The sequence below is a fragment of the Mobula hypostoma genome, chromosome 5, assembly GCF_963921235.1.
Source record: "Mobula hypostoma chromosome 5, sMobHyp1.1, whole genome shotgun sequence".
Taxonomy (NCBI): domain Eukaryota; kingdom Metazoa; phylum Chordata; class Chondrichthyes; order Myliobatiformes; family Myliobatidae; genus Mobula; species Mobula hypostoma.
The window spans coordinates 29,778,791-29,803,626 of NC_086101.1; the positions used below are offsets into that span (position 1 = coordinate 29,778,791).

Genomic DNA, 24,836 nt, shown 5'->3' on the forward strand with positions numbered 1-24,836 from the left:
GCCACAGGTGTGGGTATCAGGAGACAACAACTACCTTAAAATAAAGGTAGATATTGATATGGTAGGAACAACAAAGGAGGTCGAAGTAATTCCCCAACCACACATGACGTTATTGGGAAAGGAGGAAGGCCAGCAGAGAGATAACAGGGTGGATAAGTTACCATCTATTCTGTGGTCACAACATGACACAGATGTAGGGCGAATAAGAACAGCCAGTCCGCTAGAAATAAAGCTGAAAAAGGGAGCAGTTCCACTCAGGAGACCACAATATCCCCTGAAACCAGAGGCAGAAGAGGGAATAGCGCCAACGATACAGGGGCTACTGGAGGCAGGAGTAAAAAGGATAGACAGCCCATGTAATACCCCACTGTTACCTGTCCTTAAAGCGGATAAATCTAAATGGAGACTGGTGCATGACTTGCGAGCGGTGAATGAGGTAGTGGAGGACTGGCCAGCGGTAGTTCCCAATCCACACACGCTTTTGACTAATGTTCCGCCAGAAGCGGGCTATTTTTCAGTGATTGATTTGTGTTCGGCTTTTTTCAGCGTTCCCCTGGCAGATCAGTGTCAGTACCTATAAAGGTAGATATAGACATGGTAGGAACAACAAAGGAGGTTGAAGTAACTGCCCAACCACACATGACGTTATTGGGAAAGGATGCAGCACTGAGCGTCATAGGAAGTCATTCCTGCCTGCGGCCATCAAACTTTACAACTCCTCCCTTGGAGGGTCAGACACCCTGAGCCAACAGGCTGGTCCTGGACTTATTTCATAATTTACTGGCATAATTTACATATTACTATTTAACTATTTATGGTTCTATTACTATTTATTATTTATGGAGCAACTGTAACGAAAACCAGTTTCCCCCAAGATTCATAAAGTATGACTATGACTATTTGCGTTTACATACAGAGGCAACCAATATACCTACACTAGAATGCCGCAAGGATTTAAACATTCACCACACGTTTTTAATCAAGTGTTAAAGGCGGACCTAGCGGGCAAAGTACATTGATACAGTATGTGGATGATTTGTTCTGAAAGTGAGGGACAGTGTGTACACAGGATACCATAACCCTTTTAGAGAGACTGACGCATGGAGGGCATAAGGTATCTAGAAAGAAGCTGCAATTTTGCAAGCAACAGGTAGAATACCTAGGTAGAGTGATATCCAAGGGAGCGAAGGCGATAGCGCCGGATCAAATTGAGGCTATAACTAAAGCTCCCAAGCCCCAGACAGTGGGGCAGATGATGACATTTCTGGGACTGACAGGATATAGTTCAGACTAGATTGGGGAATATGCTGAAATTGTAACGCCACTAAGGAAAATAATGAAAGAAGCAGGAAATACAAGCTTGAGGAGTAGTCTACAGTGGAATGAGGAGGCGGAAGTGGCTTTCAATACTATAAAGCAGGAATTGCAGTCAGCCCCAGCATTAGCTTTGCCTGACTACGAGAAGGCCTTTCATCTGTACGTATCCAACCGACAGGAAGGTTATGCTGCTGCAGTTCTAACGCAGGAGACGTTGCAGTTCTAAAGCAAAGCAACCAATAGCGTACTACAGTGCGAAACTGGATGAGGTGGCTCAGGGGTACCCACGTTGATATCAGGGATTGGCAGCACTATACTATGCATATGAAAAGGCATCATCCGTAACCATGGGCTATCCTGTGATTCTGTACACATACCACAAGGTAGCAGAATTACTGGAAAGAGGGAAATTCGTGTTGACACCAGCCAGGATAGCAGCATATCAGATGCTACTGACATTTCCTGATATAACTATACAGAGGTGCACCACCAGTAACATAGATGATTATGTCCCTTTAGGGTATGAAGGAGAACCCCATGATTTTCTAGGGAAAACAATGGCATTCGCTAAATTGAGAGCAGATTTACGATCAGAACCATTAGAGGACAAAGATAAAAAGGTCCTGTTTGTAGATGGCTCTTGTTACAGGGATCACGATGGGAATCACGCAGGGTTCTCAGTAGTGCAACAGGATCAGGCAGACTTCAAGGTCATCAGAACAGAGGCTGGCCCCCAACCGTGCTCCGCCCAGCTAGCGGAAATCAGAGCTTTGACGGCAGCGTGTGAAATGATGGAAGGAGAGAAAGTAGATATCTATACAGAATCAGCATATGCTCATGGAGTGTGTCATTTGTTTGGGCAGTGTGGAAACAGAGAGGATTTAAAAAGAGCAATGGAGATCCCATATAGCACTGTCAGCAAATTTTAGATCTAATAAAAGCACTGATGAAACCTAAAGCACTGGCTATAGTAAAATGCCAGGCACATAAAAAAGGAAACGATGTAGTAACAAAGGGAAATCAAGCTGCAGATGAAGCAGCCAGGGAAGCGTCTGGGTGTACACCGCTGTTATCGCACCCCAGGTAAGTCTAGAGCCGGAACCTATGGTAGAGGACCTAATTGAAATACAGGGAAGGGCAACTTTGGCAGAACAAACACTGTGGAGACGAAGGGGGGGGCCAAGAAGAACCCAGAAGGCCTATGGACCACGGAAGATGGCCTACTGGTAGCTCCCACCCCTTTACTGACTATCCTGATTTCAGAAGCACATGGGATGGATCATTGTGCAAGGGGAGAAGTAATAAGGAAAATAAAAAAGGACGGATTTTGGTCGCCTTATTTACAGGCTTCAGTAGACCATATATTGTCACAGTGTGAGGTATGCGTGCAGAATAATGTTGGGAAAGGAAATTACAACCCCAATAGGTCATATACCAGTACCCGAAGGGCCATTTAAACACCTAGTGATTGACTATGTAGACATGATAAAAAACAGTAAGAGGGAAAAGATACATGTTGGTGGTAATCGACAGATTCAGCAGATGGGTAGAGGCAGTACTCGCGAAAGATCAAGGGGCAGGAACAGTGGTGAAATTCCTGACAAATGAAGTGATCCCAAGGTTTGGGATACCGACAGAAATTAGCTCAGACAATGGTTCAGCTTTCATCCAGAAAGTGGTCAAGTTAGTACTGCAAGCACTGAGAATAAAGCAGAGATTTGGATGTGTGTATCACCCTCAGTCGCAGGGTGTGGTGGAAAGAATTAACAGGACCTTAAAAACCAAACTAAACAAAATCTGTGCAGATTCTAAACTCAACTGGGTCGATGCACTACCGTTAGCGTTAATGAGTTACCGCATGCAGACTAATCGGATGACGTGTCTAACACTGCATGAAATGCTAACCGGAAGGCCCATGCCAGTGCCCCAGTGGAGAGGACCATATAAAGGGCCTAGTTTGGAACAACTGGAATTGGAATTAAAACAATACATGCCGAAATTAACTATGATACATAAGTCTATTTATGCACAGGAAAAACAGAAAGAGCCAGAGATCGATCAAGGGGAAGGACCAATCCAGCCAGGCGATCAGGTCTACGTGCGAGCGTTTCGAAGAAAGTGGAAGGAACCCAGAAGGGAAGGGCCCTTTACACTAACCAAAGCATCACCCACCGCTGTTCAAGTGGAAGGACGCTCCACCTGGAATTATCTCAATCACTGCACTCGAGCAATCCCGCAGGTAGACAGGTGGGCCACCTGAGGTAAGTGGTGAAGAGGAACAAACAGTAGGGGACAGACAAGAGCAACAAGAAGCTGACACTGAACCGCAGGAACTTGACCGAATAATAAGCGAAATTTTTGGTCCTGAGGACAGGCCCGAAGACCCTAAGGATGGGGTTATGGATGGTAGTACTCTTTCAGATAATGGGAACGAACTGTGGGCGACCAGTCTCGCCCCTCGGGATGATGCACACAGATACTCTTGTGCAGATTTGAGACCATTAATTTGGCAGATGTGGCATGGGACTGTTAGGATCCCACAAAACCTGAGAGAAAGGAGTAAGAGGAGCACAACGGTTACCTCCGTACCATGGTACCAGAACATGTGGTACCAATGGGCACATTATACAGCAGGGATGAAGAAGAGGCAGAATTGTTATCTGTGCTCAAGGGCAAGCCCGGTGCAACACGTAGCCCCCATGCCTTATAACTCCTCCACCTCCACGCAATGGCGAAAGGAGCGGAGGGGGCAGTGTGCGCTGCAGTGGTCAAGTGTAGTCAAGACCTGCAGTATGGGAATTCCTTATTGGTGTACGTTATACCAGGCTTCCTCACAGTTTGATCAAAACAAGCTTGCCTCTAACTGTAATTACAGCAGACCGTGGGCTATAAATAAAAGAAGCCAGACACCCACATTGGGAAAGCTTAAAATGCAGGAACATTTGAGTTATGAATGTTTCACGCGGATGGGTGACCTCTCGGTTGGGCATTTCAGCGGCAACTGTGTTAAGACTTGGGATGTAACCTCAGGCCGAAGACACAAGACAGGTACCCCTCCACCCGAGGGTGCACTGAACGCCCAGACCATCCAGTTAGCAGATACCTGGTGGCTGTGTGGACAGGAGGGAGGTCTGAGATCCACGCTTCCCCTTAATTGGGCGGGTACATGTACGCATGTTATGCTGATTCAAGAAGTTGTAGTATCCCCTGAAATACAGTTTGACACCTCAAGGCAACAGACACTAAAACGGAGGAAGAGAAAATATGAGCCCGACCTGACGATTCGGATCGACAGTATAGGACAGCCGAGAGGTATACCTAATGAGTTTAAGGCAAGAAATGAGATTGCTGCTGGCTGGGAAGCACTTAATCTGTGATTAGGGTTAGCAAGAATGTTGAACGGATAAATTATATATATTATAATCAACAGAGATTCATTTACTACACCGATGATGCACTAGAGGCCTTGGGGCAGCAGCTAGATGTAACCAGTAGAGTGGCGTGGCAAAGAGGGGTTTGTGCAATGTTTGGGGAACAGTGCTGTACTTTTATACCGAATAACACTAGTCCGGAGGGATCGTTTACCAGAGCAATGAGTAAACTGAAAAATCTAAGAAAGGAAGTTAAAAAAAATGCAGGGTTTGGACACCATTCTTTGACTGGTTAGATAGTACACTAGGAGGATGGGGAGAATGGCTGATCAAGATTGCAATAACCATTGGTATTGTATTGCTAGGCTGTGCAGTCATTCTGTGCTGTTTTCTTCCATACCTCAAGTCACTTGTAGTGCGTGCTGCAATGAAACGGTTTCTGATGCTCCTGGAAATTATTGGGTCGAGCCCTATGGAGAAAGAAACACTGATGATGTATTCGTACAGTCTACAAGACACGCAAGACGAACAGTTGATGAAATATATGGGGATTAGACTGTGAAGGCTCCTGAGTCTTTTTCCCTGTCTCAGATACGAAGGGACAGGTATTTGGCTCAGCAGCCTAGGGAGATAGGGAGAGAACACTGAGTCCTAAGCGAAGGAAATTATAGTTTAACCCAAATTTGGGAGTAAAATGCTGGGCTTTATTTGAGCTTTTTGTGCATGGACTCTCAGTGTCTCTCTCTGTATGAGACCCTGTGGATCTCAAAGGGGATTATATTGGAAAATGCAAACGCATGCATTGTATTTTCTATGTATTACAGTATTTACTCAAATGTACACATTGTATTCTCTATAATATTCTCTATATTACCACTGTTAGCTCATTAGAAGGTATTCACTATGTAGCCATGACTTTTGACCTGTTCACTATTAATTCATGAAGAGAACTAGAATGAAACCAAGTAGGAAGATAACGGTGGCAGGTAGGATGATGAAATATGTGGCAGTATGTCAATACAAGACCAATTAAGAAATAACTGTGGTTAGGGATGAGAAGACATATAGTCTAAAATGTAAACTAGGACATAATTAAGTTGGGGAATAAAACAATAGTGGAAAGTCGAGAGCGGATATATTGATGATGTATGTAATCACAGGCCGATTGGATATGATAATGTAGCTAAGATAGGAAAATTGCTATAAAAATGCTGTGTACAAGCCTCGACGGGCAGTCAGCTACTAGCTTTCTGATTGTCTCAGCTTTGATTTGCAAATTAAAGTTTAAAACGTCTTGAAAGGTTTTCTGCACCTCCTTGTCGTTTGTGAGAAACGAGAAACGAGAAACCACGACAACCTGAAACATTTAAAGCCTTTGCCACCGCTCAGATTTGCTCCGCTTGGTGCTTATGTTTCATTGACAGTGGTATTCTGGCTAAGTGAGAGTCACGGAACTTGATTCACGCACAGGCTTGATCCCCACTTGTGGCTGCTCCCTGGGCCCGGGCCTCCAACGCTGTTTCACAGCCTGGAACTCCGAGTTACTATTTAAAACGCTAGATTTCGCAAGGTCATTTAAAAAAGTTACTCAACTCTTCAATTTATTTTATCCCAAACCCCCGAGTAATTTTGCATGGAGTTTCGATTAAAATTGTGGTGTTTAATTATAATTAGAAGTACCGAGGCTCACAGAAACATTGCAAATAAATTTACTATTTCTTTCGCTAAGCTACAAATTACTCGGCCGTGCATTTTATTTCAATGGAACGGGGTCCTTCACAGCCCGTGTGCACTGTGGAAAGGACAGTCCACGCGCCATTTCACAGCTTTGCAAGTTCGAGTTTCGGACACCGCGATAACCCGACAACGGCTGCTCGTGTAGTATCTAGCTGGGGATAACGAACTGAATTTCAGTTGCTCCAAAATTACTCCTGAACTTTATTTTATTTACAACCCACTTACCTCCCTACTACCGTTTGCTCCCACTCAATTGACAGCGACAGACCCCTCTCCCGGAGTTAAATACGACACAGCCAATCCCCGAGAGACGCCACGGTCCCGCCCCCTATCACCGCCACAGGCACTGCCGTCCCGCCTCCTTTCGCTGCCGGAGGCGCTGCGGTGTGTAATTCTGGGTTCCCCACTGAACCCAATTATTTTAGCAAAGACGTTCAACACTAATATGCAAAGAAAGCTGAGATTTCAAGGCGCATTAACTATTTCCAGGGACACACAATGTTTTCCTGCAGCTTCTGTTGGAACTTAAATTCAGTAGTAGTTGGATTCACTGAGGAAACAAACGTAATTTATCTTTCTGAACCACGTGACGTCGTTGAAGGGCGGAACGTATTTGGGAAAACAGAACTGAAAGTTGGGAAGGTACATACAGTATGTCTGAAGAACAGATCGGCACCATGGCGTCTGAGAGTGAGATGGACGGTTTAATTGAAGAGTTAACGTGCCCCATCTGTCTTGAGATATTTGTTGACCCGGTATCTGTACAATGTGGTCATCACTTTTGCAGACCCTGCATCGCGCATAGCTTGACGCAGTTCCCTGAACAGAATACTTGTCCCCAGTGTCGTCAAATCTTCACTGAAGTGAACACCAGGTCTGCTCGGAGGCTCGGCATCATTGCGGAGCAGGTTAAGGTGTTGAATGCGAAGCTGGCGCATGAGAAGCAAGAACCTTGCTGTGAGGAACACGGGGAGAAGCTGAAGCAGTTCTGTTTAAAGGAACGAGAAGTTATTTGTGTGGACTGCTGGGACGTCCGGCATCAAGGTCACAAAGTCATCCCGATGAAAGTAGCAGTCGGGTTGTACAAGGTAATGGGTCACTGCCGTTGGAATAACACCTGAGCGTAGTCAAAGCGAAGGATATTGGTGTCGGTTTATCATTGTTACATGTACCAAGATATAACAAAAGGAAAACGGAATATAGTACTACAGGTATCTTGAAAGTACCCACTTCCAGGCTCAATGACAGCTTCTATCCTGGAAGTGGGTACTTTCAAGCGTTATTATCTTCTAGCAGACAGGGGAGAAGAGAGAATGATCGGGGTGTGGGATCATTATTTCTGCTGGCTACTTTCCAGAGGCAGCAGGAAGTTGACAGTTAATGGAGCAGAATCTAGATTGAATTCTGTAATTTCTTGCAGTCTTGGGCAGAAATGTCAAATATCAAGAGAAGTTTATTCTTATTTAACTACATGTACTCATATAATGTATATAGAAATGAGCTGTTACTTCAAATCCGTGTAAACAAACGAAAACTTATGAAGGTAAGGATAAAATCTACAGATGAATCACATAAAAATAACAAACTAAAGTACATTAATATTAAATGTTGTAAGGCACGGAGCAGATCAACCAGTGCAACTTCGAATATGATCTGGCCGGGATTTCAGTAGCCTAATGGCTTGGGAGAAGAAACTGTTCCCTATCCTGACCAATCTTGTTTTTAAGCATCATAGTCTCCTGCCTGATGGTAGAATGTCAAAGAAGATGCTGGATGGACGAGTGGATCCTGAAAGTTCTATCTCCCTCCACTGCTACACTCCTTCTGTGTCTGTGCACTGCTCTAGATCTGGCCTGCATATCTTTGTTTCCATTGGTCTTTCAGTTGCCTTATCTTTAAGCCCTTGTATTTGCATCCCTCAGCCTCTCTACATCTTTGTTATCATTTATGATCATTGTCATTGGTTTGGTATTGGATTTTATGGGAATGTAGCCCTGTGAATTGCATTGGAATGATTTGCATGCTCTAATGATGACATATGTTGGCTGTGTGGACATTACCTGTATATTGCTATGTGCATGAGTAAACCTTGAGCCTTGGTGTATAACCATGCATATGCTAGCATATACTGCCATATCTAAGTAGTTTACACAGTTGACAACTGCTGAGACTAGATTTCCAGTTTTGCTGAACTCTCAATTCCATCAAACAACTAAAATACTTAATGTTTCAGAAAGCATTCAAGGAAGTTTTGCCTTTGTTCGAAGGAGAACTGCAAATGGTTAATGAAAACAAAATGAAACAAGAAGGGAAAGTGAGCGAAGTGAAGGTAAGACTGAATTACACTGATACAAAATTTTGATTATTTATTGCAATAAGACTGATATTAATTTGCTACGCAAACACGAGGAATTCTGCAGATGCTGGAAATTCAAGCAACACACATCAAAGTTGCTGGTGAACGCAGCAGGCCAGGCAGCATCTCTAGGAAGAGGTACAGTTGATGTTGCGGGCCGAGACCCTTCGTCAGGACTAACTGAAAGAAGAGCTAGTAAGAGATTTGAAAGTGGGAGGGGGAGGGGAGATCCAAAATGATAGGAGAAGACAGGAGGGGGAGGGATGGAGCCAAGAGCTGGACCCGTGATTGGCAAAAGGGATATGAGAGGATCATGGGATGGGAGGGACAGGGAGAAAGAAAAGGGGGAGGGGGGAAAACCCAGAGGATGGGCAAGAGGTATAGTGAGAGGGACAGAGGGAGGAAAAGGAGAGAGAGAGAAAGAATGTGTGTATATAAATAAATAACGGATGGGGTACGAGGGGGAGGTGGGGCATTAGCGGAAGTTTGAGAAGTAAGTGTTCATGCCATCAGGTTGGAGGCTACCCAGACAGAATATAAGGTGTTGTTCCTCCAACCTGAGTGTGGCTTCATCTTTACAGTATTGGAGACCCGACGCAGACTGGGAGATCGTTTCACTGAACACCTATGCTATGTCCGCCAGAGAAAGCAGGATCTCCCAGTGGACACACATTTTAATTCCACATCCCATTCCCATTCTGATATGTCTATCCATGGCCTCCTCTACTGTAAAGATGAAGCCACACTCAGGTTGGAGGAACACCACCTTATATTCCATCTGGGTAGCCTCCAACCTGATGGCACGAACATTGACTTCTCAAACTTCCGATAAAGCCCCACCTCCCCTTCGTACCCCATCCGTTATTTCTTTATATACACACATTCCTTCTCTCTCTCTTTTTTCTCCCTCTGCCCCTCTCATTATTCCCCTTGCCCATCCTCTGGGTTCCCCCCCTCCCCCTTTTCTTTCTCCCTGGGCCTCTTGTCCCATGATCCTCTCATATCCCTTTTGCCAATCACCTGTCCAGCTCTTGGCTCCATCCCTCCCCCTCCTGTCTTCTCCTATCATTTTGGATCTCCCCTCCCCCTCCCACTTTCAAATCTCTTACTAGCTCTTCTTTCAGTTAGTCCTGACAAAGGGTCTTGGCCCGAAACGTCGACTGGACCTCTTCCTAGAGATGCTGCCTGGCCTGCTGCGTTCACCAGCAACTTCGATGTGTGCTGCTATTAATTTGCTACTCAGGTTTTCCTTGGAGGTGAATTCTTGCAGCTCAACTACTTACCTACATTGAAAGCATCTATTTTAAAGAGTAAACAGTGGGTGGTACTTATTGTCTTTCCAGGATTTGTTTCTGTTGCATAAAGTTCTGTAAGTAGTTCACAGTCATTTAAGATGATATACCTTTAAAGTTTCATTATTTTGACAGAGGAATTGCAGAGACCAGTTCATCTATTACAACACACATTCTGGCTCTTTCTCACCCTTTTCTTCCCCTCACCTGCCTATCATCTCCTCCTTCTCTTTCTCCCACGGTCCATGCTCAGCTTCTATCAGATGTCCCTTCTTCATCCATTTGCCTTTTCTTCTCTAAGCTTCTCACTTCATTCCCTCTCCCTCATTGACCCACCTCCCCCCCCCACCTAGTTTCTACTTCTTTCCCTCCTCCCACCTTCTTATACTGATTTCTTCACCCTTCCTTTCCAGTCCTGATGAAGGGTCTCAGCTTGAAACTTTGACAGTTTATTTCTCACCATAGATATTGCCTGATTTGCTGAGTTCCTCCACCATTTTGTGTATGTCGCCGTGGATTTCCAGCATCTCTTGTGTTCATGATTTGTGCATTGCAAGTTCACTTGATCCCAAAGTAATAAGGACTAGATAGATTGATTTTTCTGTGCATAGCTGGTCAATGAATTAATGTTGACCAGGGTGCCAAGGACAACTTGTTTGCTTTTCTTCACTAACAACAGTTGATATTTGTCATTCAGTTGAGGATCTGTGTGAGATCTCTGTGAAGCCTGTGACCTAAAACTTAGTCTTAAGTTAGTGCTGGTTTTAACTCTAGAATTAAACAAAACAAAAACAAGTTTTTTACTCCACTGTATTTTTTGCAAAACTTAGAAAGTGCTAGCTTGTGGAGTCATTAAAAATAGCAAAGAGAAAAGCTGCACAGGAGCAGGTCTTTCAGTGTTCTTGTTCTGATTTTGTTCTTGTAAACATTTGTGTAATTTATGGTTAATTTTGTTTTTACTCGTAAATGCGTCAAAAATGATGCTATGTGCTGTAATGCTGCTGTAGGTAAGGTTTCCATTGCACATGTGCATTTACATTGGCATGCAAAAGTTTGGGCACCCCGGTCAAAATTTCTGTTACTGTGAATAGTTAAGTGAGTAAAAGATGAACTGATTTCCCAAAGGCATAAAGTTAAAGATGACACATTTCTTTAATATTTTAAGCAAGAAAACTTTTTTTATTTCTATCTTTTACAGTTTCAAATTAACAAAAAAGGAAAAGGGCCCAAAGCAAAAGTTTGGGCACCCTGCATGGCAGTATTGAGTAACACCCCTTTTGACAAGTATTACAGCTTTTAAACGCTTTTTGTAGCCAGCTAAGAGTCTTTCAAATCTTGTCTGGGGGATTTTCGCCCATTCTTCCTTGCAAGACGCTTCTAGTTCTGTGAGATTCTTGGGCTGTCTTGCATGCACTGCTTTTTTGAGGTCTATCCACAGATTCTCGATGATATTTAGGTTGGGGGACTGTGAGGGTCATGGCAAAACCTTCAGCTTGCGCCTCTTGAGGTAGTCCATTGTGGATTTTGAGGTGTGTTTAGGTTCATTATCTTGTTGTAGAAGCCATCCTCTTTTCATCTTCGCCTTTTTTTTTACAAACGGTGTGATGTTTGCTTCCAGAATTTGCTGGTATTTAATTGAATTCATTCTTCCCTCTACCAGTAAATGTTCCCCGTGCCACTGGCTGCAACACAAGCCTAAAGCATGATCGATCCACCCCCATGCTTAACAGTTGGAGAGGGGTTCTTTTCATGAAATTCTGCACCCTTTTTTCTCCAAACATGCCTTTACCCATTGTGGCCAAAAAGATCTATCTTAACTTCATCAGTCCACAGGACTTGTTTCCAAAATGCATCAGGCTTGTTTAGATGTTCCTTTGAACCTTTTGAATAGAATTTTATAGATAATAGAGAAGGGCTGAATGGCTACTCCTATTTTATATGTTCTTGTGTTCTATAATCATAGACTGTGGTGATAATCCTTAGACTCTTGTGGTGCCAGATATGTAGACGTAGATTAGGGCAATTGGTCTCTGGGTCTGTCCCTGACTGTCCAACAATTCTGATGACACGTTAGTACCAGATACTAGGAGAGAAAACCTGCCCACTATGAATGTGCAGATCATGAAGTATCAATTTATACTAGTCCCATTTACTGACTCTTGGCTTACAGCCTTCTGTGGTTTGATAGTTCAAGGATTTATCTCGATACTACTTTTAATGTTGTGAAGCTATCATTGGCTCCCTGGGCATCATGTTTGGGTAACTTTCTCAGACATGTGATTAAAATTTTAGTTAGAGATATGGCTATCCAACTGTTTCCACCTCTGTCAGACTCACCCAGGAGGTCTGAGCTGTTCCTTTTGTCCTGGTGAGATCAGAATCAGGTTTATTATCACCGGGATGTGAAATTTGTTAATTTAACAGCAGCAGTTCAATGTAGTACGTAATCTAACAGAGAGAAAAAAAATAATCAGTAAATAAATCAATTACATATTGAATAGATTTTAAAAAAATACATGCAAAAACAGAAATACTGTATATTTTTAACAAAGTGAGGTAGTGTCCAAAGCTTCAATGTCTATTTAGGAATCAGTTGGCTGAGGGCAAGAAGCTGTTCCTGATTCGCTGAGTGTGTGCCTTCAGGCTTCTGCACCTGTAGGAGGGAGCAGAAGATGGCGGCGCAACGCAGCGCGCGTGGCCGTTCCCAATTGATACCGATATGTGTTAACTAGGGGGCCGTGCACAATCTTCATTTGATGGAGACAGCCGTGAGAAGCACGGAGGAACACCTGAAGAAACTTCTGAAATGCCCGCTTCGCTGCCGCTGCTACTGTGTGATCGAGAATCTCTGGATGGGAAGGCCCCAGATCCTCGGCTTTGCCTATTGCCGGGGTCGGGGTCGAAGCGCTCGGCAGAGATGGTGCTCGGTGCTCGGAGTTTTCGGACGGACTCGGGTCGGACTGTGATTGGATGCTTCCAGGATGCTGCATCGGCAAGTTTGCGGCGCTGGAGGTTTACCGTATGCGTGAGATGATGGGAGTTTCGAGAGACTTTGAGACTTTTACCATGCCCGCCGTCTGCTCTTCTCAAATTACGGTATTGCTTTGCACTGTTGTAACTATATGTTTAATCATATGGTTTTTGTCACTTTTTAAGTCGGTTTGTCATGTGTTTCTGTGATACCATTCTGGAAAAACATTGCATCATTTCTTAATGCATGCATTACTAAGTGACAATAAAAGAGGACTGCGTGTCCTCATAATCTAAATCTAAATTTAATCTAAATCTTACCTGATGGTAACAGTGGGAAAGGGCATGCCCTGGGTGCTGGAAGTACTTAATAATGGAAACTGCCTTTCTGAAACAACGTTCCCTAAAGATGTCCTGGGAACTTTGTAGGCTAGTACCCAAGATGGAGCTGACTAGATTTATAACCTCCTGCAGCTTCTTTTGGTCCTGTGTAATAGCCCCTGCATACCAGACAGTGATGTAGCCTGTCTGAATGTTCTCCACAGTACAACTATAGAAGTTTCTGAGTGTGTTTGTTGACATGTCAAATCTCTTCAAGCTCCTAATAAAGTATAGCCACTGTCTTGCTTTCTTTATAAGTACATCGAGGTGTTGGGACCAGGTTAGATCCTCAGAGATCTTGACACCCGGAAACTTGAAGCTGCTCACTCTCTCCACTTCTGATCCCTCTATGAGGATTGGTATGTGTTCCTTCATCTTAACCGTCCTGAAGTCCACAATCAGCTCTTTCTTCTTAATGACATTGAGTGCCAGGTTGTTCCTGCGACATTATTCCACTTGTTGGCATATCTCACTCCTGTACATCCTTTCATCACCACCTGAGATTCTAACAACAATGGTTGTATCATCAGCAAATTTATTGATGATATTTGAGCTATACCTAGCCACACAATCATGTGTATATAGAGAGTAGAGCAGTGGGTTAAGCACACACCCCTGAGGTGCACCAGTGTTGATCGGCAGCTAGGAGGATATGTTATCACCAATCCGCACAGACTGTAGTCTTCCGGTTAGGAAGTCAAGGATCCAATTGCAGAGAGAGGTACGGAGACCCAGGTTCTGCAACTTTTCAATCAGGATTTTGGGAATGATGGTATTAAATGCTGAGCTATAGTCGATGAACAACAGCATCCTGGCATAGGTGTTTGTGTTGTCCAGGTGGTCTAAAGCCATGTGGAGAGCCATGGAGATTGTGTCTGCCGCAGACCTATTGAGAAGATAGGCAAATTGCAATGGGTCCAGGTCCTTGCTGAGGCAGGAGTTCAGTCTAGTCATAACCAACCTCACAAAGCATTTCATCACTGTCGATGTGAGTGCTACCGGGTGATAGTCATTAAGGCAGCCCACATTAGTCTCCTTAGGCACTGGTATAATTGTTGCCTTTTTGAAGCAAGTGGGAACTTCTGCCCGTATCATTGAGAGGTTGTAAATGTCCTTCAATAGTCCCGTTAGTTCGATGGCACAGGTTTTCAGAGCCTACCAGGTACTCCAAGCTTATGAAAGGTGTATTTAAACGCTAACATAGTTTTAAAGAACTTCAGCTTTCCATCGTTTCTGCTGATACCTAGGAGTGGGGATTCAAGAACCCTTGAGATTATCTATATTGTTGTAGTCAGCAAGTGAAGTGTCACATCAGTTTGTCCAAACTGGTCAATAGCACTTGAGCAGATAAGAGCAATTAATCCTTCAGGTGCTTTTTAAAGTACTGGATTACTGAGCTTCTGGTCACGGTAGCAGATAATAGTGGTGAAAAAAGATTCTCTTTATTGAGATAATGCATCAACTTCCATCACCTTTGCAGCCAGTGAATTGCAGACCATATCAGTTGCACTAACTGCAAGGGCTCTGTTCCTGTAAGAGGAGTGATGTGGTTGGACACAGGGTATATTCTATTACAAAAAAAACAAAAATGCTTTTAATTTTCAGGTTAATCTTTCATGCCAAGGCACCCGACAAATCACACCTGTTCTGTGAAATGGTGCATAATTTAAGCACCCTTAGGAAAGTTGTAGATTTACAGTGCCTCTGAGAATTATTTACCCCCTTTAGCAAGTTTTCATGTTTTGTTACTTTACAACATTGAATCACAGTGGACTTAATTTTCCTTTTTTGACAGTAATCAATGGATAAAGACCTTTCCCTGTCATGTCAAAATAGATCTCTCGAAAGTGATCTAAATTAATTACCAATATAAGCCAGAAATTAATTGATTGCAGAAGTATTTACCCTTTTTAGGATGACAAACCAAATCTCCGCTGGTGCAGCCAATTGGTTTTAGAAGTCACATAATTAGATAAATTGAGATCACTAGTGTACATTCAAAGTGTTTAAATTAGTTGCGGTAAAAATACACCTATATCTGGAAGGTCCAATTGCTGATGAGTCAATATCCTGGCAAAAGGTACACCTTGAAGAAAAAGGAACACTCCAAGCAACCAGGAAAAGGTTGTTGAAAAGCAAAAGTCAGGAGATGGATACAGGAAAATTTCCAAGTCACTGAATATGCTTTGGAGTACAGTTAAATCAATCATCAACAAATGGAAAGAATACAGCACAGGTGTAAATCTCTCTAGAGCAGGCCGTCCTCAAAAACTGAGTGACCATGCGAGAAGGGGACTAGTGTGGGAGGCGACCAAGAGACCTATAACTACTCTGGAGTAGTTACAAGCTTCAGTGGCTAAAATGGGAGAGACTGCGCATATAACAACTGGTGCCTGGGTGCTTCACCAGTTGCAGCTCTATGGAAGCCACTGTTGAAAAGAAAATCTCACATGAAATCCCATTGGAAGTCTCAGAAAGCATGTGGGAGACTATGAAGTGAACTAGAAGAAAGTTCTATGGTCTGATGAAACCAAAATTGAGGTTTTATGTTTAGTGTAAACCAAACACGGCACATCATCAAAAATGCACCACTCCTACTGTGAAGATGCTGGTGGCTGCTTCATGATGTGGGGATGTTTTACTGCAGCAGGCCCTGGAAAGGTTGAGAAGGGAGAGGATAAAATGAATGCATCAGAATTCGGGGAGGAAAACCTGATGCAGCCTACAAGAGAACTACAGGTTGGGAGAAGATTTGTCTTCCAGCAAGACAACGACTCCCAAGCTTAAAGCCAAAGCTACACAGGAATGGCTTAAAACAAGGAAGTTAATGTCTTGGAGTGGCCAAGTCAGACCCTGGACCTAAATGCAATTAAGAATTTGTGGCTGGACTTGAAAAGGACTGTCCACTCATGATTTCCACATAATCTGACAGAGCTTGAGCAGTTTTGTAATGAAGTATGGGGAAAATTGCAGTGTCCAGATGTGCAAAGCTGATGGAGACCTATCCACACAGTCTCAAGGCTGTAATTGTTGTAGGATGTGCATCTACTAAATACAGACTTGAAGGGGGTGAGTAGTTATGTAGCTAATGATTTTGTGTTTAATAATTGTAATAAGTTAGACCAATTTGGACAAACTTGTTTACACTTTGACAAGAAAGAGTCTTTTCTATTAATCAGTGTCAAAAATGCCAAATTAAATCCAATGTGGTTCAATGTTGTTAAACAATAAAACATGAAAACTCCAAGGTGGAGGGAGGGGTGAGTACTTTTTATAGGCACTGTAAATAATGAATCTAATACGACTGTCACCATGGTATCTGTCAACTAAACAAAGGGCAGAAGACTATAAAATATAGTAGAAGAATTAAGTCTTTCAGCCCATCGCATCTGCTCCACCATTCAATCGTGGGCTGATTTTTTTTCAACCTCATTGGCCTGCCTTCTTCGCATAAAATTCATCCACCTGACTGCTCAGGAACGTATCAATCAGTGCCTTAAATACATCCATTGACTTGGCCTGCACAACCCTCAGTGGCAACAAATTCCACAGATTCTCCACTCTTGTGATGAAGAAATTCCTGCACATCTAATCTCTAAAGGAGTATCTGTTTGGCCTGAGGCTGCACCCTTAGATCATAAGCTCTGGTACTAATGGAAATGTTCTCTCCACATGAAACCATTAAAACAGGGACTCTACAATTGACAAGTTGATCATGTGGAGGTGGTAATAGCTGACAACCATTCTGTGTGTCTTCTGATCTTGGACTGTCAAAGAAGTGATAGCTAAAAGCATTCACATTGGTGAAAATGTTTTACCTTATCTCTGGATGTGCACAAGACTGCCTTGCTTTGTATAAACAGAAAGAAAGGGTATGTGAAGCACACTGGGAAAGTGAATGAGCCTCATCCTCCCTATTTTCTAGCTGAATAAAAAAGTTTCTGTTTGATAGACTGTATTAATGATTATCTTGTTCCAGAACAGTAGAATAAATATTCATCAAGAGTATTTCCTTTCAACAATCCTGCAGGTGCAAGTGGATCAGCTGTCGGAAAGAATTGGACGAGAATTTTCGAAGATGCACTACTTCCTGGAAGAGCAAGAAAAGGCTATGAGATGTCAGCTGAGAGAAAACAAGAAGAGGACACTGAAAAGACTGGACACCATAGTGGCAGGAATTAACAATGATGTATCAACTCTTGAGGAAAGAATTCTGGAGATAAAATCAAGACTAGAGATGAATCAAACAGTCAAGATACTCAAGGTAGCCATAATATTTTTAAATATGTGGCCTGGATTTGGAATTTGCATCAATTTTGTTGCTAATGCTGTTTTTTCTTTTTCTTCTTCTTAGGATGCAGAAAACCTCCTGACAACGTATGTCCTATTTCATTATGTGGAGCGTGCTATATTGTTTTAATTTTATTGCTTACCTGGACTATCCCTGTTCCCAGATGTGATGTCCAGTGCCAGGAGGTGGAAGAGTTCGACATTATGTTAACCAGTAATATCCTTGATGGGCTTTTGCTGCCCTTTCTCAGAGTGTGGGAGGATATGAGGAGAATAATCGAGGCAGGTAAGATTGGAACTGTTCGTCTGTGTCTGTGTCTGTTTGTATGTGTGTTAGCTTGCCTATGTGCAGTTTTTCCCCTGTATACAGAGGCTATGTGGGAGAGTTGGTGCTAAGGAATTGAGTACAATACAGGTGATGAGATGATCAGGTACTGATTTAACAGCTACTCAATCTGGAAAACCTGCCAGTGCCCCAAATAGTATTTCTAAAATCTCTTCCTGTCCACTTGTAGTCAGGCTGAGATTTACCAGTGCTTCCTAAATTATTTCAGGAGTATTAAATGGAATGTATTCTTGAGTATGAGAAAGATCTTTGGCATGTTGTCTTCAAAAAAAGTTCAATAGTTCTTCCTCCGTTCGACCCAATATTTATCACTCTGGCAACCAAACTGAAATAGATAACCTGATTAGCTGCACATCCCAGGATTATGGAGCATGTTGTGAAAAGTGGATACATTTCTGTGCACAAAATGTGTTGCAGCATTCTTTCCTGAAGGTCAGGCTTGACAAATTGGTCATAAAGCAAGTCAGCCCCCGTAGGCTGTGGACACTGTAGGAGCTGAGCCAGAGCAACCATATTACTGCATGCAGACTGGGCCGATTGAAGCTGTCAATATGAGGGATGGAAGGTTGGAAGCAATATTATTGGGTCAACTATATAGTATTGGCGGAGAGGGTACTTGATAGTGTTTGTGAAGAAGACATGATATAGGAAAGTACCATGAATGATTAGTGGAATAAATCAGGGATTATGAACTCGAGTATAATAATGAGTGAAGATGTAGTTGAAGATTGCAGAGCTATAGTTGGAGAGATGAGCCGAAAGTGATTGATCAAGGATTTAGGATGAATGAGGAGATTGGTGGTATTGCGGGGGGGGGGCGGGTAGTGGTTGTCAGTACTGGTAGGGTACCTGATAGTTTAGGTAAGTTTCTTTCTCTGAGAATGTGGTAACTAGAATTCTCACAATAGTCCAAATGTGGATGAACCAAACTTTTATAATGTTGTGCCATTACCTTTATTCCATGTCCCAGTAATGAAGGCCAGTAATCTCTATGCACTCTTCACCAGCCTTTCTACCCTTTCTTCCATCTTTTATGATTTATGGACATGTACAAAAGTCCCTCTGATCTTCAGGACCCTGTCTTAGAAAAGGAATGAAATGTGTTAAATTGAGTTACAATCACAGTATTATTATTTTCCCAGCCATTATGGTTTTCTTTTGCTGCAGTAACATTGCTTCACTCAACTTCATTTGCCCCACCACTGATATATTCCCTTAACCTTTGAACTGACTTTTGAGGACACTTCATCTCATTCTCAATATTTATTGTTTGTTTATGTATTATTATTTATTTTTAAAAATTTGGGCAATTTGTTGGCGTTTGCACACCGTTGGAGCACCCAGTTGGTGCAGTCTTTCAATAATTTTTATGGTTATTATTCTATTATAGATTTATTGATTATGCCCACAAGAAAATGAATCTGTGTTGTATATGGTGACATATATATATTACCTTGATAATAAATTTACTTTGAACTTTTATTTACTGAGGAGGAAATTCTTTAGCCAGAGGGTGATGAATCTGAGGAATTCATTGTCATGGATGGCTATGGAGGCCAGGTCATTGGGTATATTTAAAGAGGAAGTTGATAGGTTCTTGATTAGTAAAGGTGTCAAAGGTTATTAGGAGAATGTGGGAGGAAGTGGTTGAAGGGGACAGCAAAGCAGCCAAGATAGTATGGAGGAGCAGACTCAATGGTTCCAAAGGCATAATTCTGCTTCTATTCTTATGGTCTTATTTATATATTAAAGTAACAATCTTTATTGTTATATCAGCTTTCACTGATTGTATGATGTTTCAAGGTATATTACAGTCGGAAGTAGGCATTGCTCAATTTATTGGTTGATTAATTGCGATACAGTATGGAGAAGGCCATTCTGACGCTTTGAACTGCACCACCCAGCAATCCCTGATTTAACGCTAGTCTAAACACTGGACAATTTACAATGACCAATTAAACTACCAGGCAGTATGTCTTTCGACAGTGGGAGAAGTCCCATGTGGAGAGGTCATGGGGAAGACAGCAGGCAGGCAGTAGGCTTCCGACTACCAATTAATTGAACTGCAGCTGACTCCAGGGGGCTTTGTCATTTGGACTAATTTGAATTATTACACATTCAAATGTATTTGTCACTTAGTCCTCTGTGTAGTGTTTGCTTGAATATCCCTCGAGTATGGCAGAGTGAACTAGTTTGCTGAATTTTGCACTTTTCTTTTTATGATTATAGTGGCTATGTTGTTGTTGTTGTTCGTCCTTCGTACTCGAAGGTGACCATGGCTTCAAAGTCAAATGGGAGATTGGTGGCTGTGGGTCCGGAGGTGACTGATGAGGCCAATTCGGGCCCTGAAGGCTCGCCCACATGTGGGACACAAGTGGGTGGGTGCTGTCGTGGCAGTGGATGCTGCTCAGGCTTTGCGCACAGCACGCTTTCGTTGCACCTCGATGACGCGCCTGACCTCAGCTGCACGGGCTCCTGTGGTAATCTTGCTACGCCAAGCTGGACGGTCGAGGGCAAGTGTCTCCCACGTGTTGATGTCGACACCCAGGCCTTTGAGGGACGCTTTCAGGCAGTCTTTGTAACGTTTCCTCTGCCCCCCCAATGGAAACGTTACATAGTGGCTATAATGTTATGATCATGCGCATATGACTCCATACCCACTGATGAATGTGTAAGCTAAAATTCCACTGATGTTTCTTCAGGACCACATAGTCACTGAAAACATAAGCTGGAGAAGACATAAGCATTCGCTGCTGATCAATACAATGATAGCTGATTTCTGTGCGCTCGGCCCTTACCTCTTTATGCCTTGTGTAGAAATGTATAACATATTCAGTGACTTAGCATCCACCAGCTTTTCTGCAGTGGCGTCCACAAGTTTATAAGCCTGTGAAAGTGGAATTCTTTCTTCATCTCAGTTCCAAATGTCTTGCACCATATAATGATTCTGTGATTCTCTTATTCTAACCTGTGACCTGCACCCACCCCCTCCCCAAGCCTGGGGTAGTTTTTCCAACATCCTATCTGTGAAGCAATCGTTACAGTTTTCTGTTAAATATGCACTTTCTCCAAACAGAATACTTGAGTTGTGATCTCACTAAGGCTTTATGTAATGTAGCAATTCATGCTTGTTCCTGCATTCAACACAGCCTGTAAAGAAGGCCAATATATTGCAGCGCCTACACAATTGATTCCAATGACCACTAGTTCCCATTGTCCCAATTTCCCCACTCTATTACAAGTCGATAGAGTGCTTCAGGAAGTATATCCTGTTTAGCATTCATTAGTCAAGAGACTGAGTTCAAGAGCTGCAACAGTTGCAGGTCTATAAAATCCTTATTAGACCACGCTTGTAATATTGTGTTCAGTTCTGGTCACCACATTTTAGGAAGGATGGGGGTTCCTTAGAGAGAGTGCAGAGAAATTTACCAGAATGCTGACTGAATCTAGAGCTTTGCCTCATGAGGATTGGTTGTGCATTCTAGGGCTTTTCTCTCTGGAGGGAAGGAGATGAAAGATGACTTGGTAGAGGGGTACAACATGGCATGGGGCATAGATAGAGTGGACAGCCAGAAGCTTTTACCAAGAGCAGAAATAGCTAATACATGGGCCCATGATTTTACAGTGATTGGAGGAAAGTATAGGTGGGGGGATGATGTCTCAGTTTTTTTTTTATATATAGAAAGTATTGGGTGCATGGAATGCACTGCCAGGATGGTGGTAGAGACATTTACATTGGTGGCACTTAAGAAATGAATGTATAGAAAAATGGAGGGATATGGAGGAGGAAAGGATTAGATTAAACTTAGAGTAGGTTAAAAGGTTGACACAACATCATGGGCTGAAATGTTCTATATTCTGTCACTATTTGTCACCTTGTCCTGCATTGAGAGTTTTAGATATATGAATGGTAAGGTGTTTTGGTAATAGGGACTTGAGGGAGTGGTAAGGATGAGACCCTAGCCTTTTGGATTGTCTCACAAAAAAAGGATATTCTCACATTTATCTATGTTATATAGCATCAACCATATACTTAACATATCAAAATTGCATTGAATGTGTTTTATCTCCTCCTTATAACTTGCATCCCCATTTCATGTCATTTATATTCTATTCTTTCATCTACAACGATTGATGTACTGTATATCGTGAACATCTGAGGCCACTGGCAGTGATACCTGCAGTACCCGACTGCTCAGTGGCTGTAACCTGAGAAAATCTCATTTATTTCCACTCTGTTTCCTTCCAAAATCTCAATCCCAGCCAATATGTCACTCAGTGTGCTTTAATTTTACACACTAAATTCTGACTTGACACTTATCCAAATCAACGGGACCAACTGGTTCTCTGTAAATATTTCAGCAGTTTCTTCCTGACTATCTCCAGTAGTTAAGTCAACCTAAATCCATCTTCATCAACATAAATCTTTAAATCCTCTTTTGTCTAAACCCACTGTTGCCACATGCTTCAATATGGGCTTCAGCATTCCTCACTACTGTTGTAAGGCTAAGTAATCTGTATTTTTCTCCATCTTTAAATAACGAGTTTACATTTGTCACCTTTAACACTGCAGAAACTGTTTCACTACCTGAAGTATTATACAACCTTCACTCATCCCGTGGTTCATACTTTAGCCACGAGACCAGCCAATCTGTAAGAATCAAAAAAAAAGTTTTATGGGCTCAGGGAAGAGGGCTTCTCACCTTGTACGGGAACAATGCTTTTACAGATATGAAGGCGAAATGTGTTGGGCAATAGGCACTGGGAAAGTGGTGTAGATTCAAAAGAAGGATACCTGTTTCAAAGCCTCTACAATGGGAATCAACAATTGATGAGCTGCCTCAAATGTTCTGTACTGGATTTCGTCAAGAAGGAGCTGACAAAGTAGCAATTATCTGTTACATTTCTTTTTTCAATCCCTTTCTGAAGGAGATTAATGCTTTCCTTTTTGTGTTTTATTTCAGTCCCTAGATCGGGAGACAGTAAATGAGCAGCTTTTTATTTCCTAACGTCATCATAGTGTAAACGATGATGAAGAATTGGATGATTTTCCTGATCCCCAGCCAATTTTAATGGATTCTTGTGTGCTTTGAGTTCATGATATTTCACATCAGGCAGGTGCTATTTTTGGAGGTGGCTGTTGGAAACAAAACATTTTGGGTTGTAGAGGGTATCCTCACTATATCTTTACGTGGGTACTGGGACAGAGGTTTGGTTAAAGAGTATGACTACAGGGCAGAAAAAATGAATTAGTCCAATTTCCATTAAAAGGAAGCCTTGGAAACTAGGGATTTATCTAGACTATTAGAGTGGGAAGATACCGATTGCACGTCTCACCTCTACACTTCCACCGATGTATTTCCAGGGAAGCATTTAAAAATTACGCTCACAAAACATTTGAACCAATTGCACTGCTTGCACTTCAATGATTTATCTTTAGGGAGAAGTTTTGATTTGATCAGGATTTTAAAACAGCTAGAATCTCTTTCGTTACCTGCTTTATAATCTATCGAATGTTCAGTTTCATTGACTTTATCAGTGCTGACTGTTGGGTGTGCGATATGTTGGATGGGAGTATCCATTTGGTGCTAGTTACTATTTTACTAATACTGGTGCTAGTTACTATTGTACTAATACTGATAAATTACTATTTCTTACTTAGCTGATATGTGACATGCCTATTTAAGGTGATAATGTGTTCAACAGGCTTAACTGGTATTTTCCAATATAATGGGGCTGCAAAATTTAAAAATAGTTTTATTCCTGTTTATGGAACATGCTTTATCATTAGTGAGACACTCCTGCAATTGAGCGATGCTATATGTCATTGTCGGACAACATAGAAACAGGCCCTTTATTCTATACTAATCTGAATTTTCAAACAGCAGCTGCCAGAAAGAAAATTTATATTGCTTAGTAAAAATATACATTTGTGTTGTATAGGGTCAGTATTGGTCAGACAACAGAAATGCACCACTTCTCTTTAAACTTGAGTTATTTGAATTTTTATCATGTACAGCACACAAAATAATACTAACCCAATAATATTAACAGATAAAGTATTCCGTAGATGTACTCATTTGACATATTTGGGAAATGGGCCTTTAAAAGGAGAGAAGAAAAAGACAGAGAGCTATAGTGACATCAGTTTCAATTGCACAGTGTGCTGTTATTTGCACAGTTTGTTGTCCTCTTTGCTTTACCTGATCGTTCATTGATCTTTTTATAGTCATTATTCTACAGATTTGCGAGTATGCCCACAGGAAGAAGAATTTCAGGATTGTATATGGGTCATACAGCAGATGTACTCTAATAATTAAATTTTCTCAGAACTTTGAACTTTGAATTGCAAAGGGAATAGAGAAAATTTTCTGTGCTTGCACGCGAGATTCCAAGATGGTATGTTGCCTCCCTTGGGATCAAGGATGTCTCAGTGATGTTGGGATATTCTAAAGTGGAAGAACATATGCAGAAAACTAGATCAGGTCCTATAATCTGAATTTAAAGAATTCAGAGCAAAATTTCTTCAACAGTAGTAACCTCAGGATTATTTCCTCAGCAATATGCTTGTAAGTACATGGATATACTGGATGGATGCAGAGTGTTGAAGCTAGAAATTTAGATCCCTGTGACATTGGGACCAGTTTTGGGAAGGTGGGATCTGTACTCCAGACATCTGTTCAGGCAGGGTGGGAACCTCTTGTGCTGCCATTCGTGAATGCTGTTCAGGATGATTTAGATTAGGATGATAGAAGAATGGGGAAACTGAGTGGGGA

General features: G+C 42.2%; 2 protein-coding genes across 2 annotated transcripts in view; one reads left to right on the top strand and one right to left on the bottom strand.

Annotated features, from left to right (window-relative positions):
* Positions 1-7,172, bottom strand: part of LOC134347303 (nuclear factor 7, brain-like) — a 90,110-nt gene extending 82,938 nt beyond the window's left edge. Inside the window, exons 1-2 of the mRNA XM_063049702.1 lie at positions 7,076-7,172; positions 5,089-5,158 (exon numbers count right to left, since the gene is read on the bottom strand). The gene's annotated coding sequence lies outside the window, so the exon portion shown is untranslated. The remainder of the gene's footprint in view (positions 1-5,088; positions 5,159-7,075) is intronic.
* On the top strand, positions 6,810-24,693 carry LOC134346718 (nuclear factor 7, ovary-like). The gene is made up of 6 exons (XM_063048278.1): positions 6,810-7,513; positions 8,659-8,754; positions 17,455-17,688; positions 17,779-17,801; positions 17,879-18,000; positions 23,025-24,693. Exons 1-6 carry the CDS (start codon positions 7,079-7,081, stop codon positions 23,048-23,050), a joined length of 936 nt encoding a protein of 311 aa, XP_062904348.1. The 5' UTR covers positions 6,810-7,078; the 3' UTR covers positions 23,051-24,693.
* Positions 24,694-24,836: the final 143 nt, after the last annotated feature.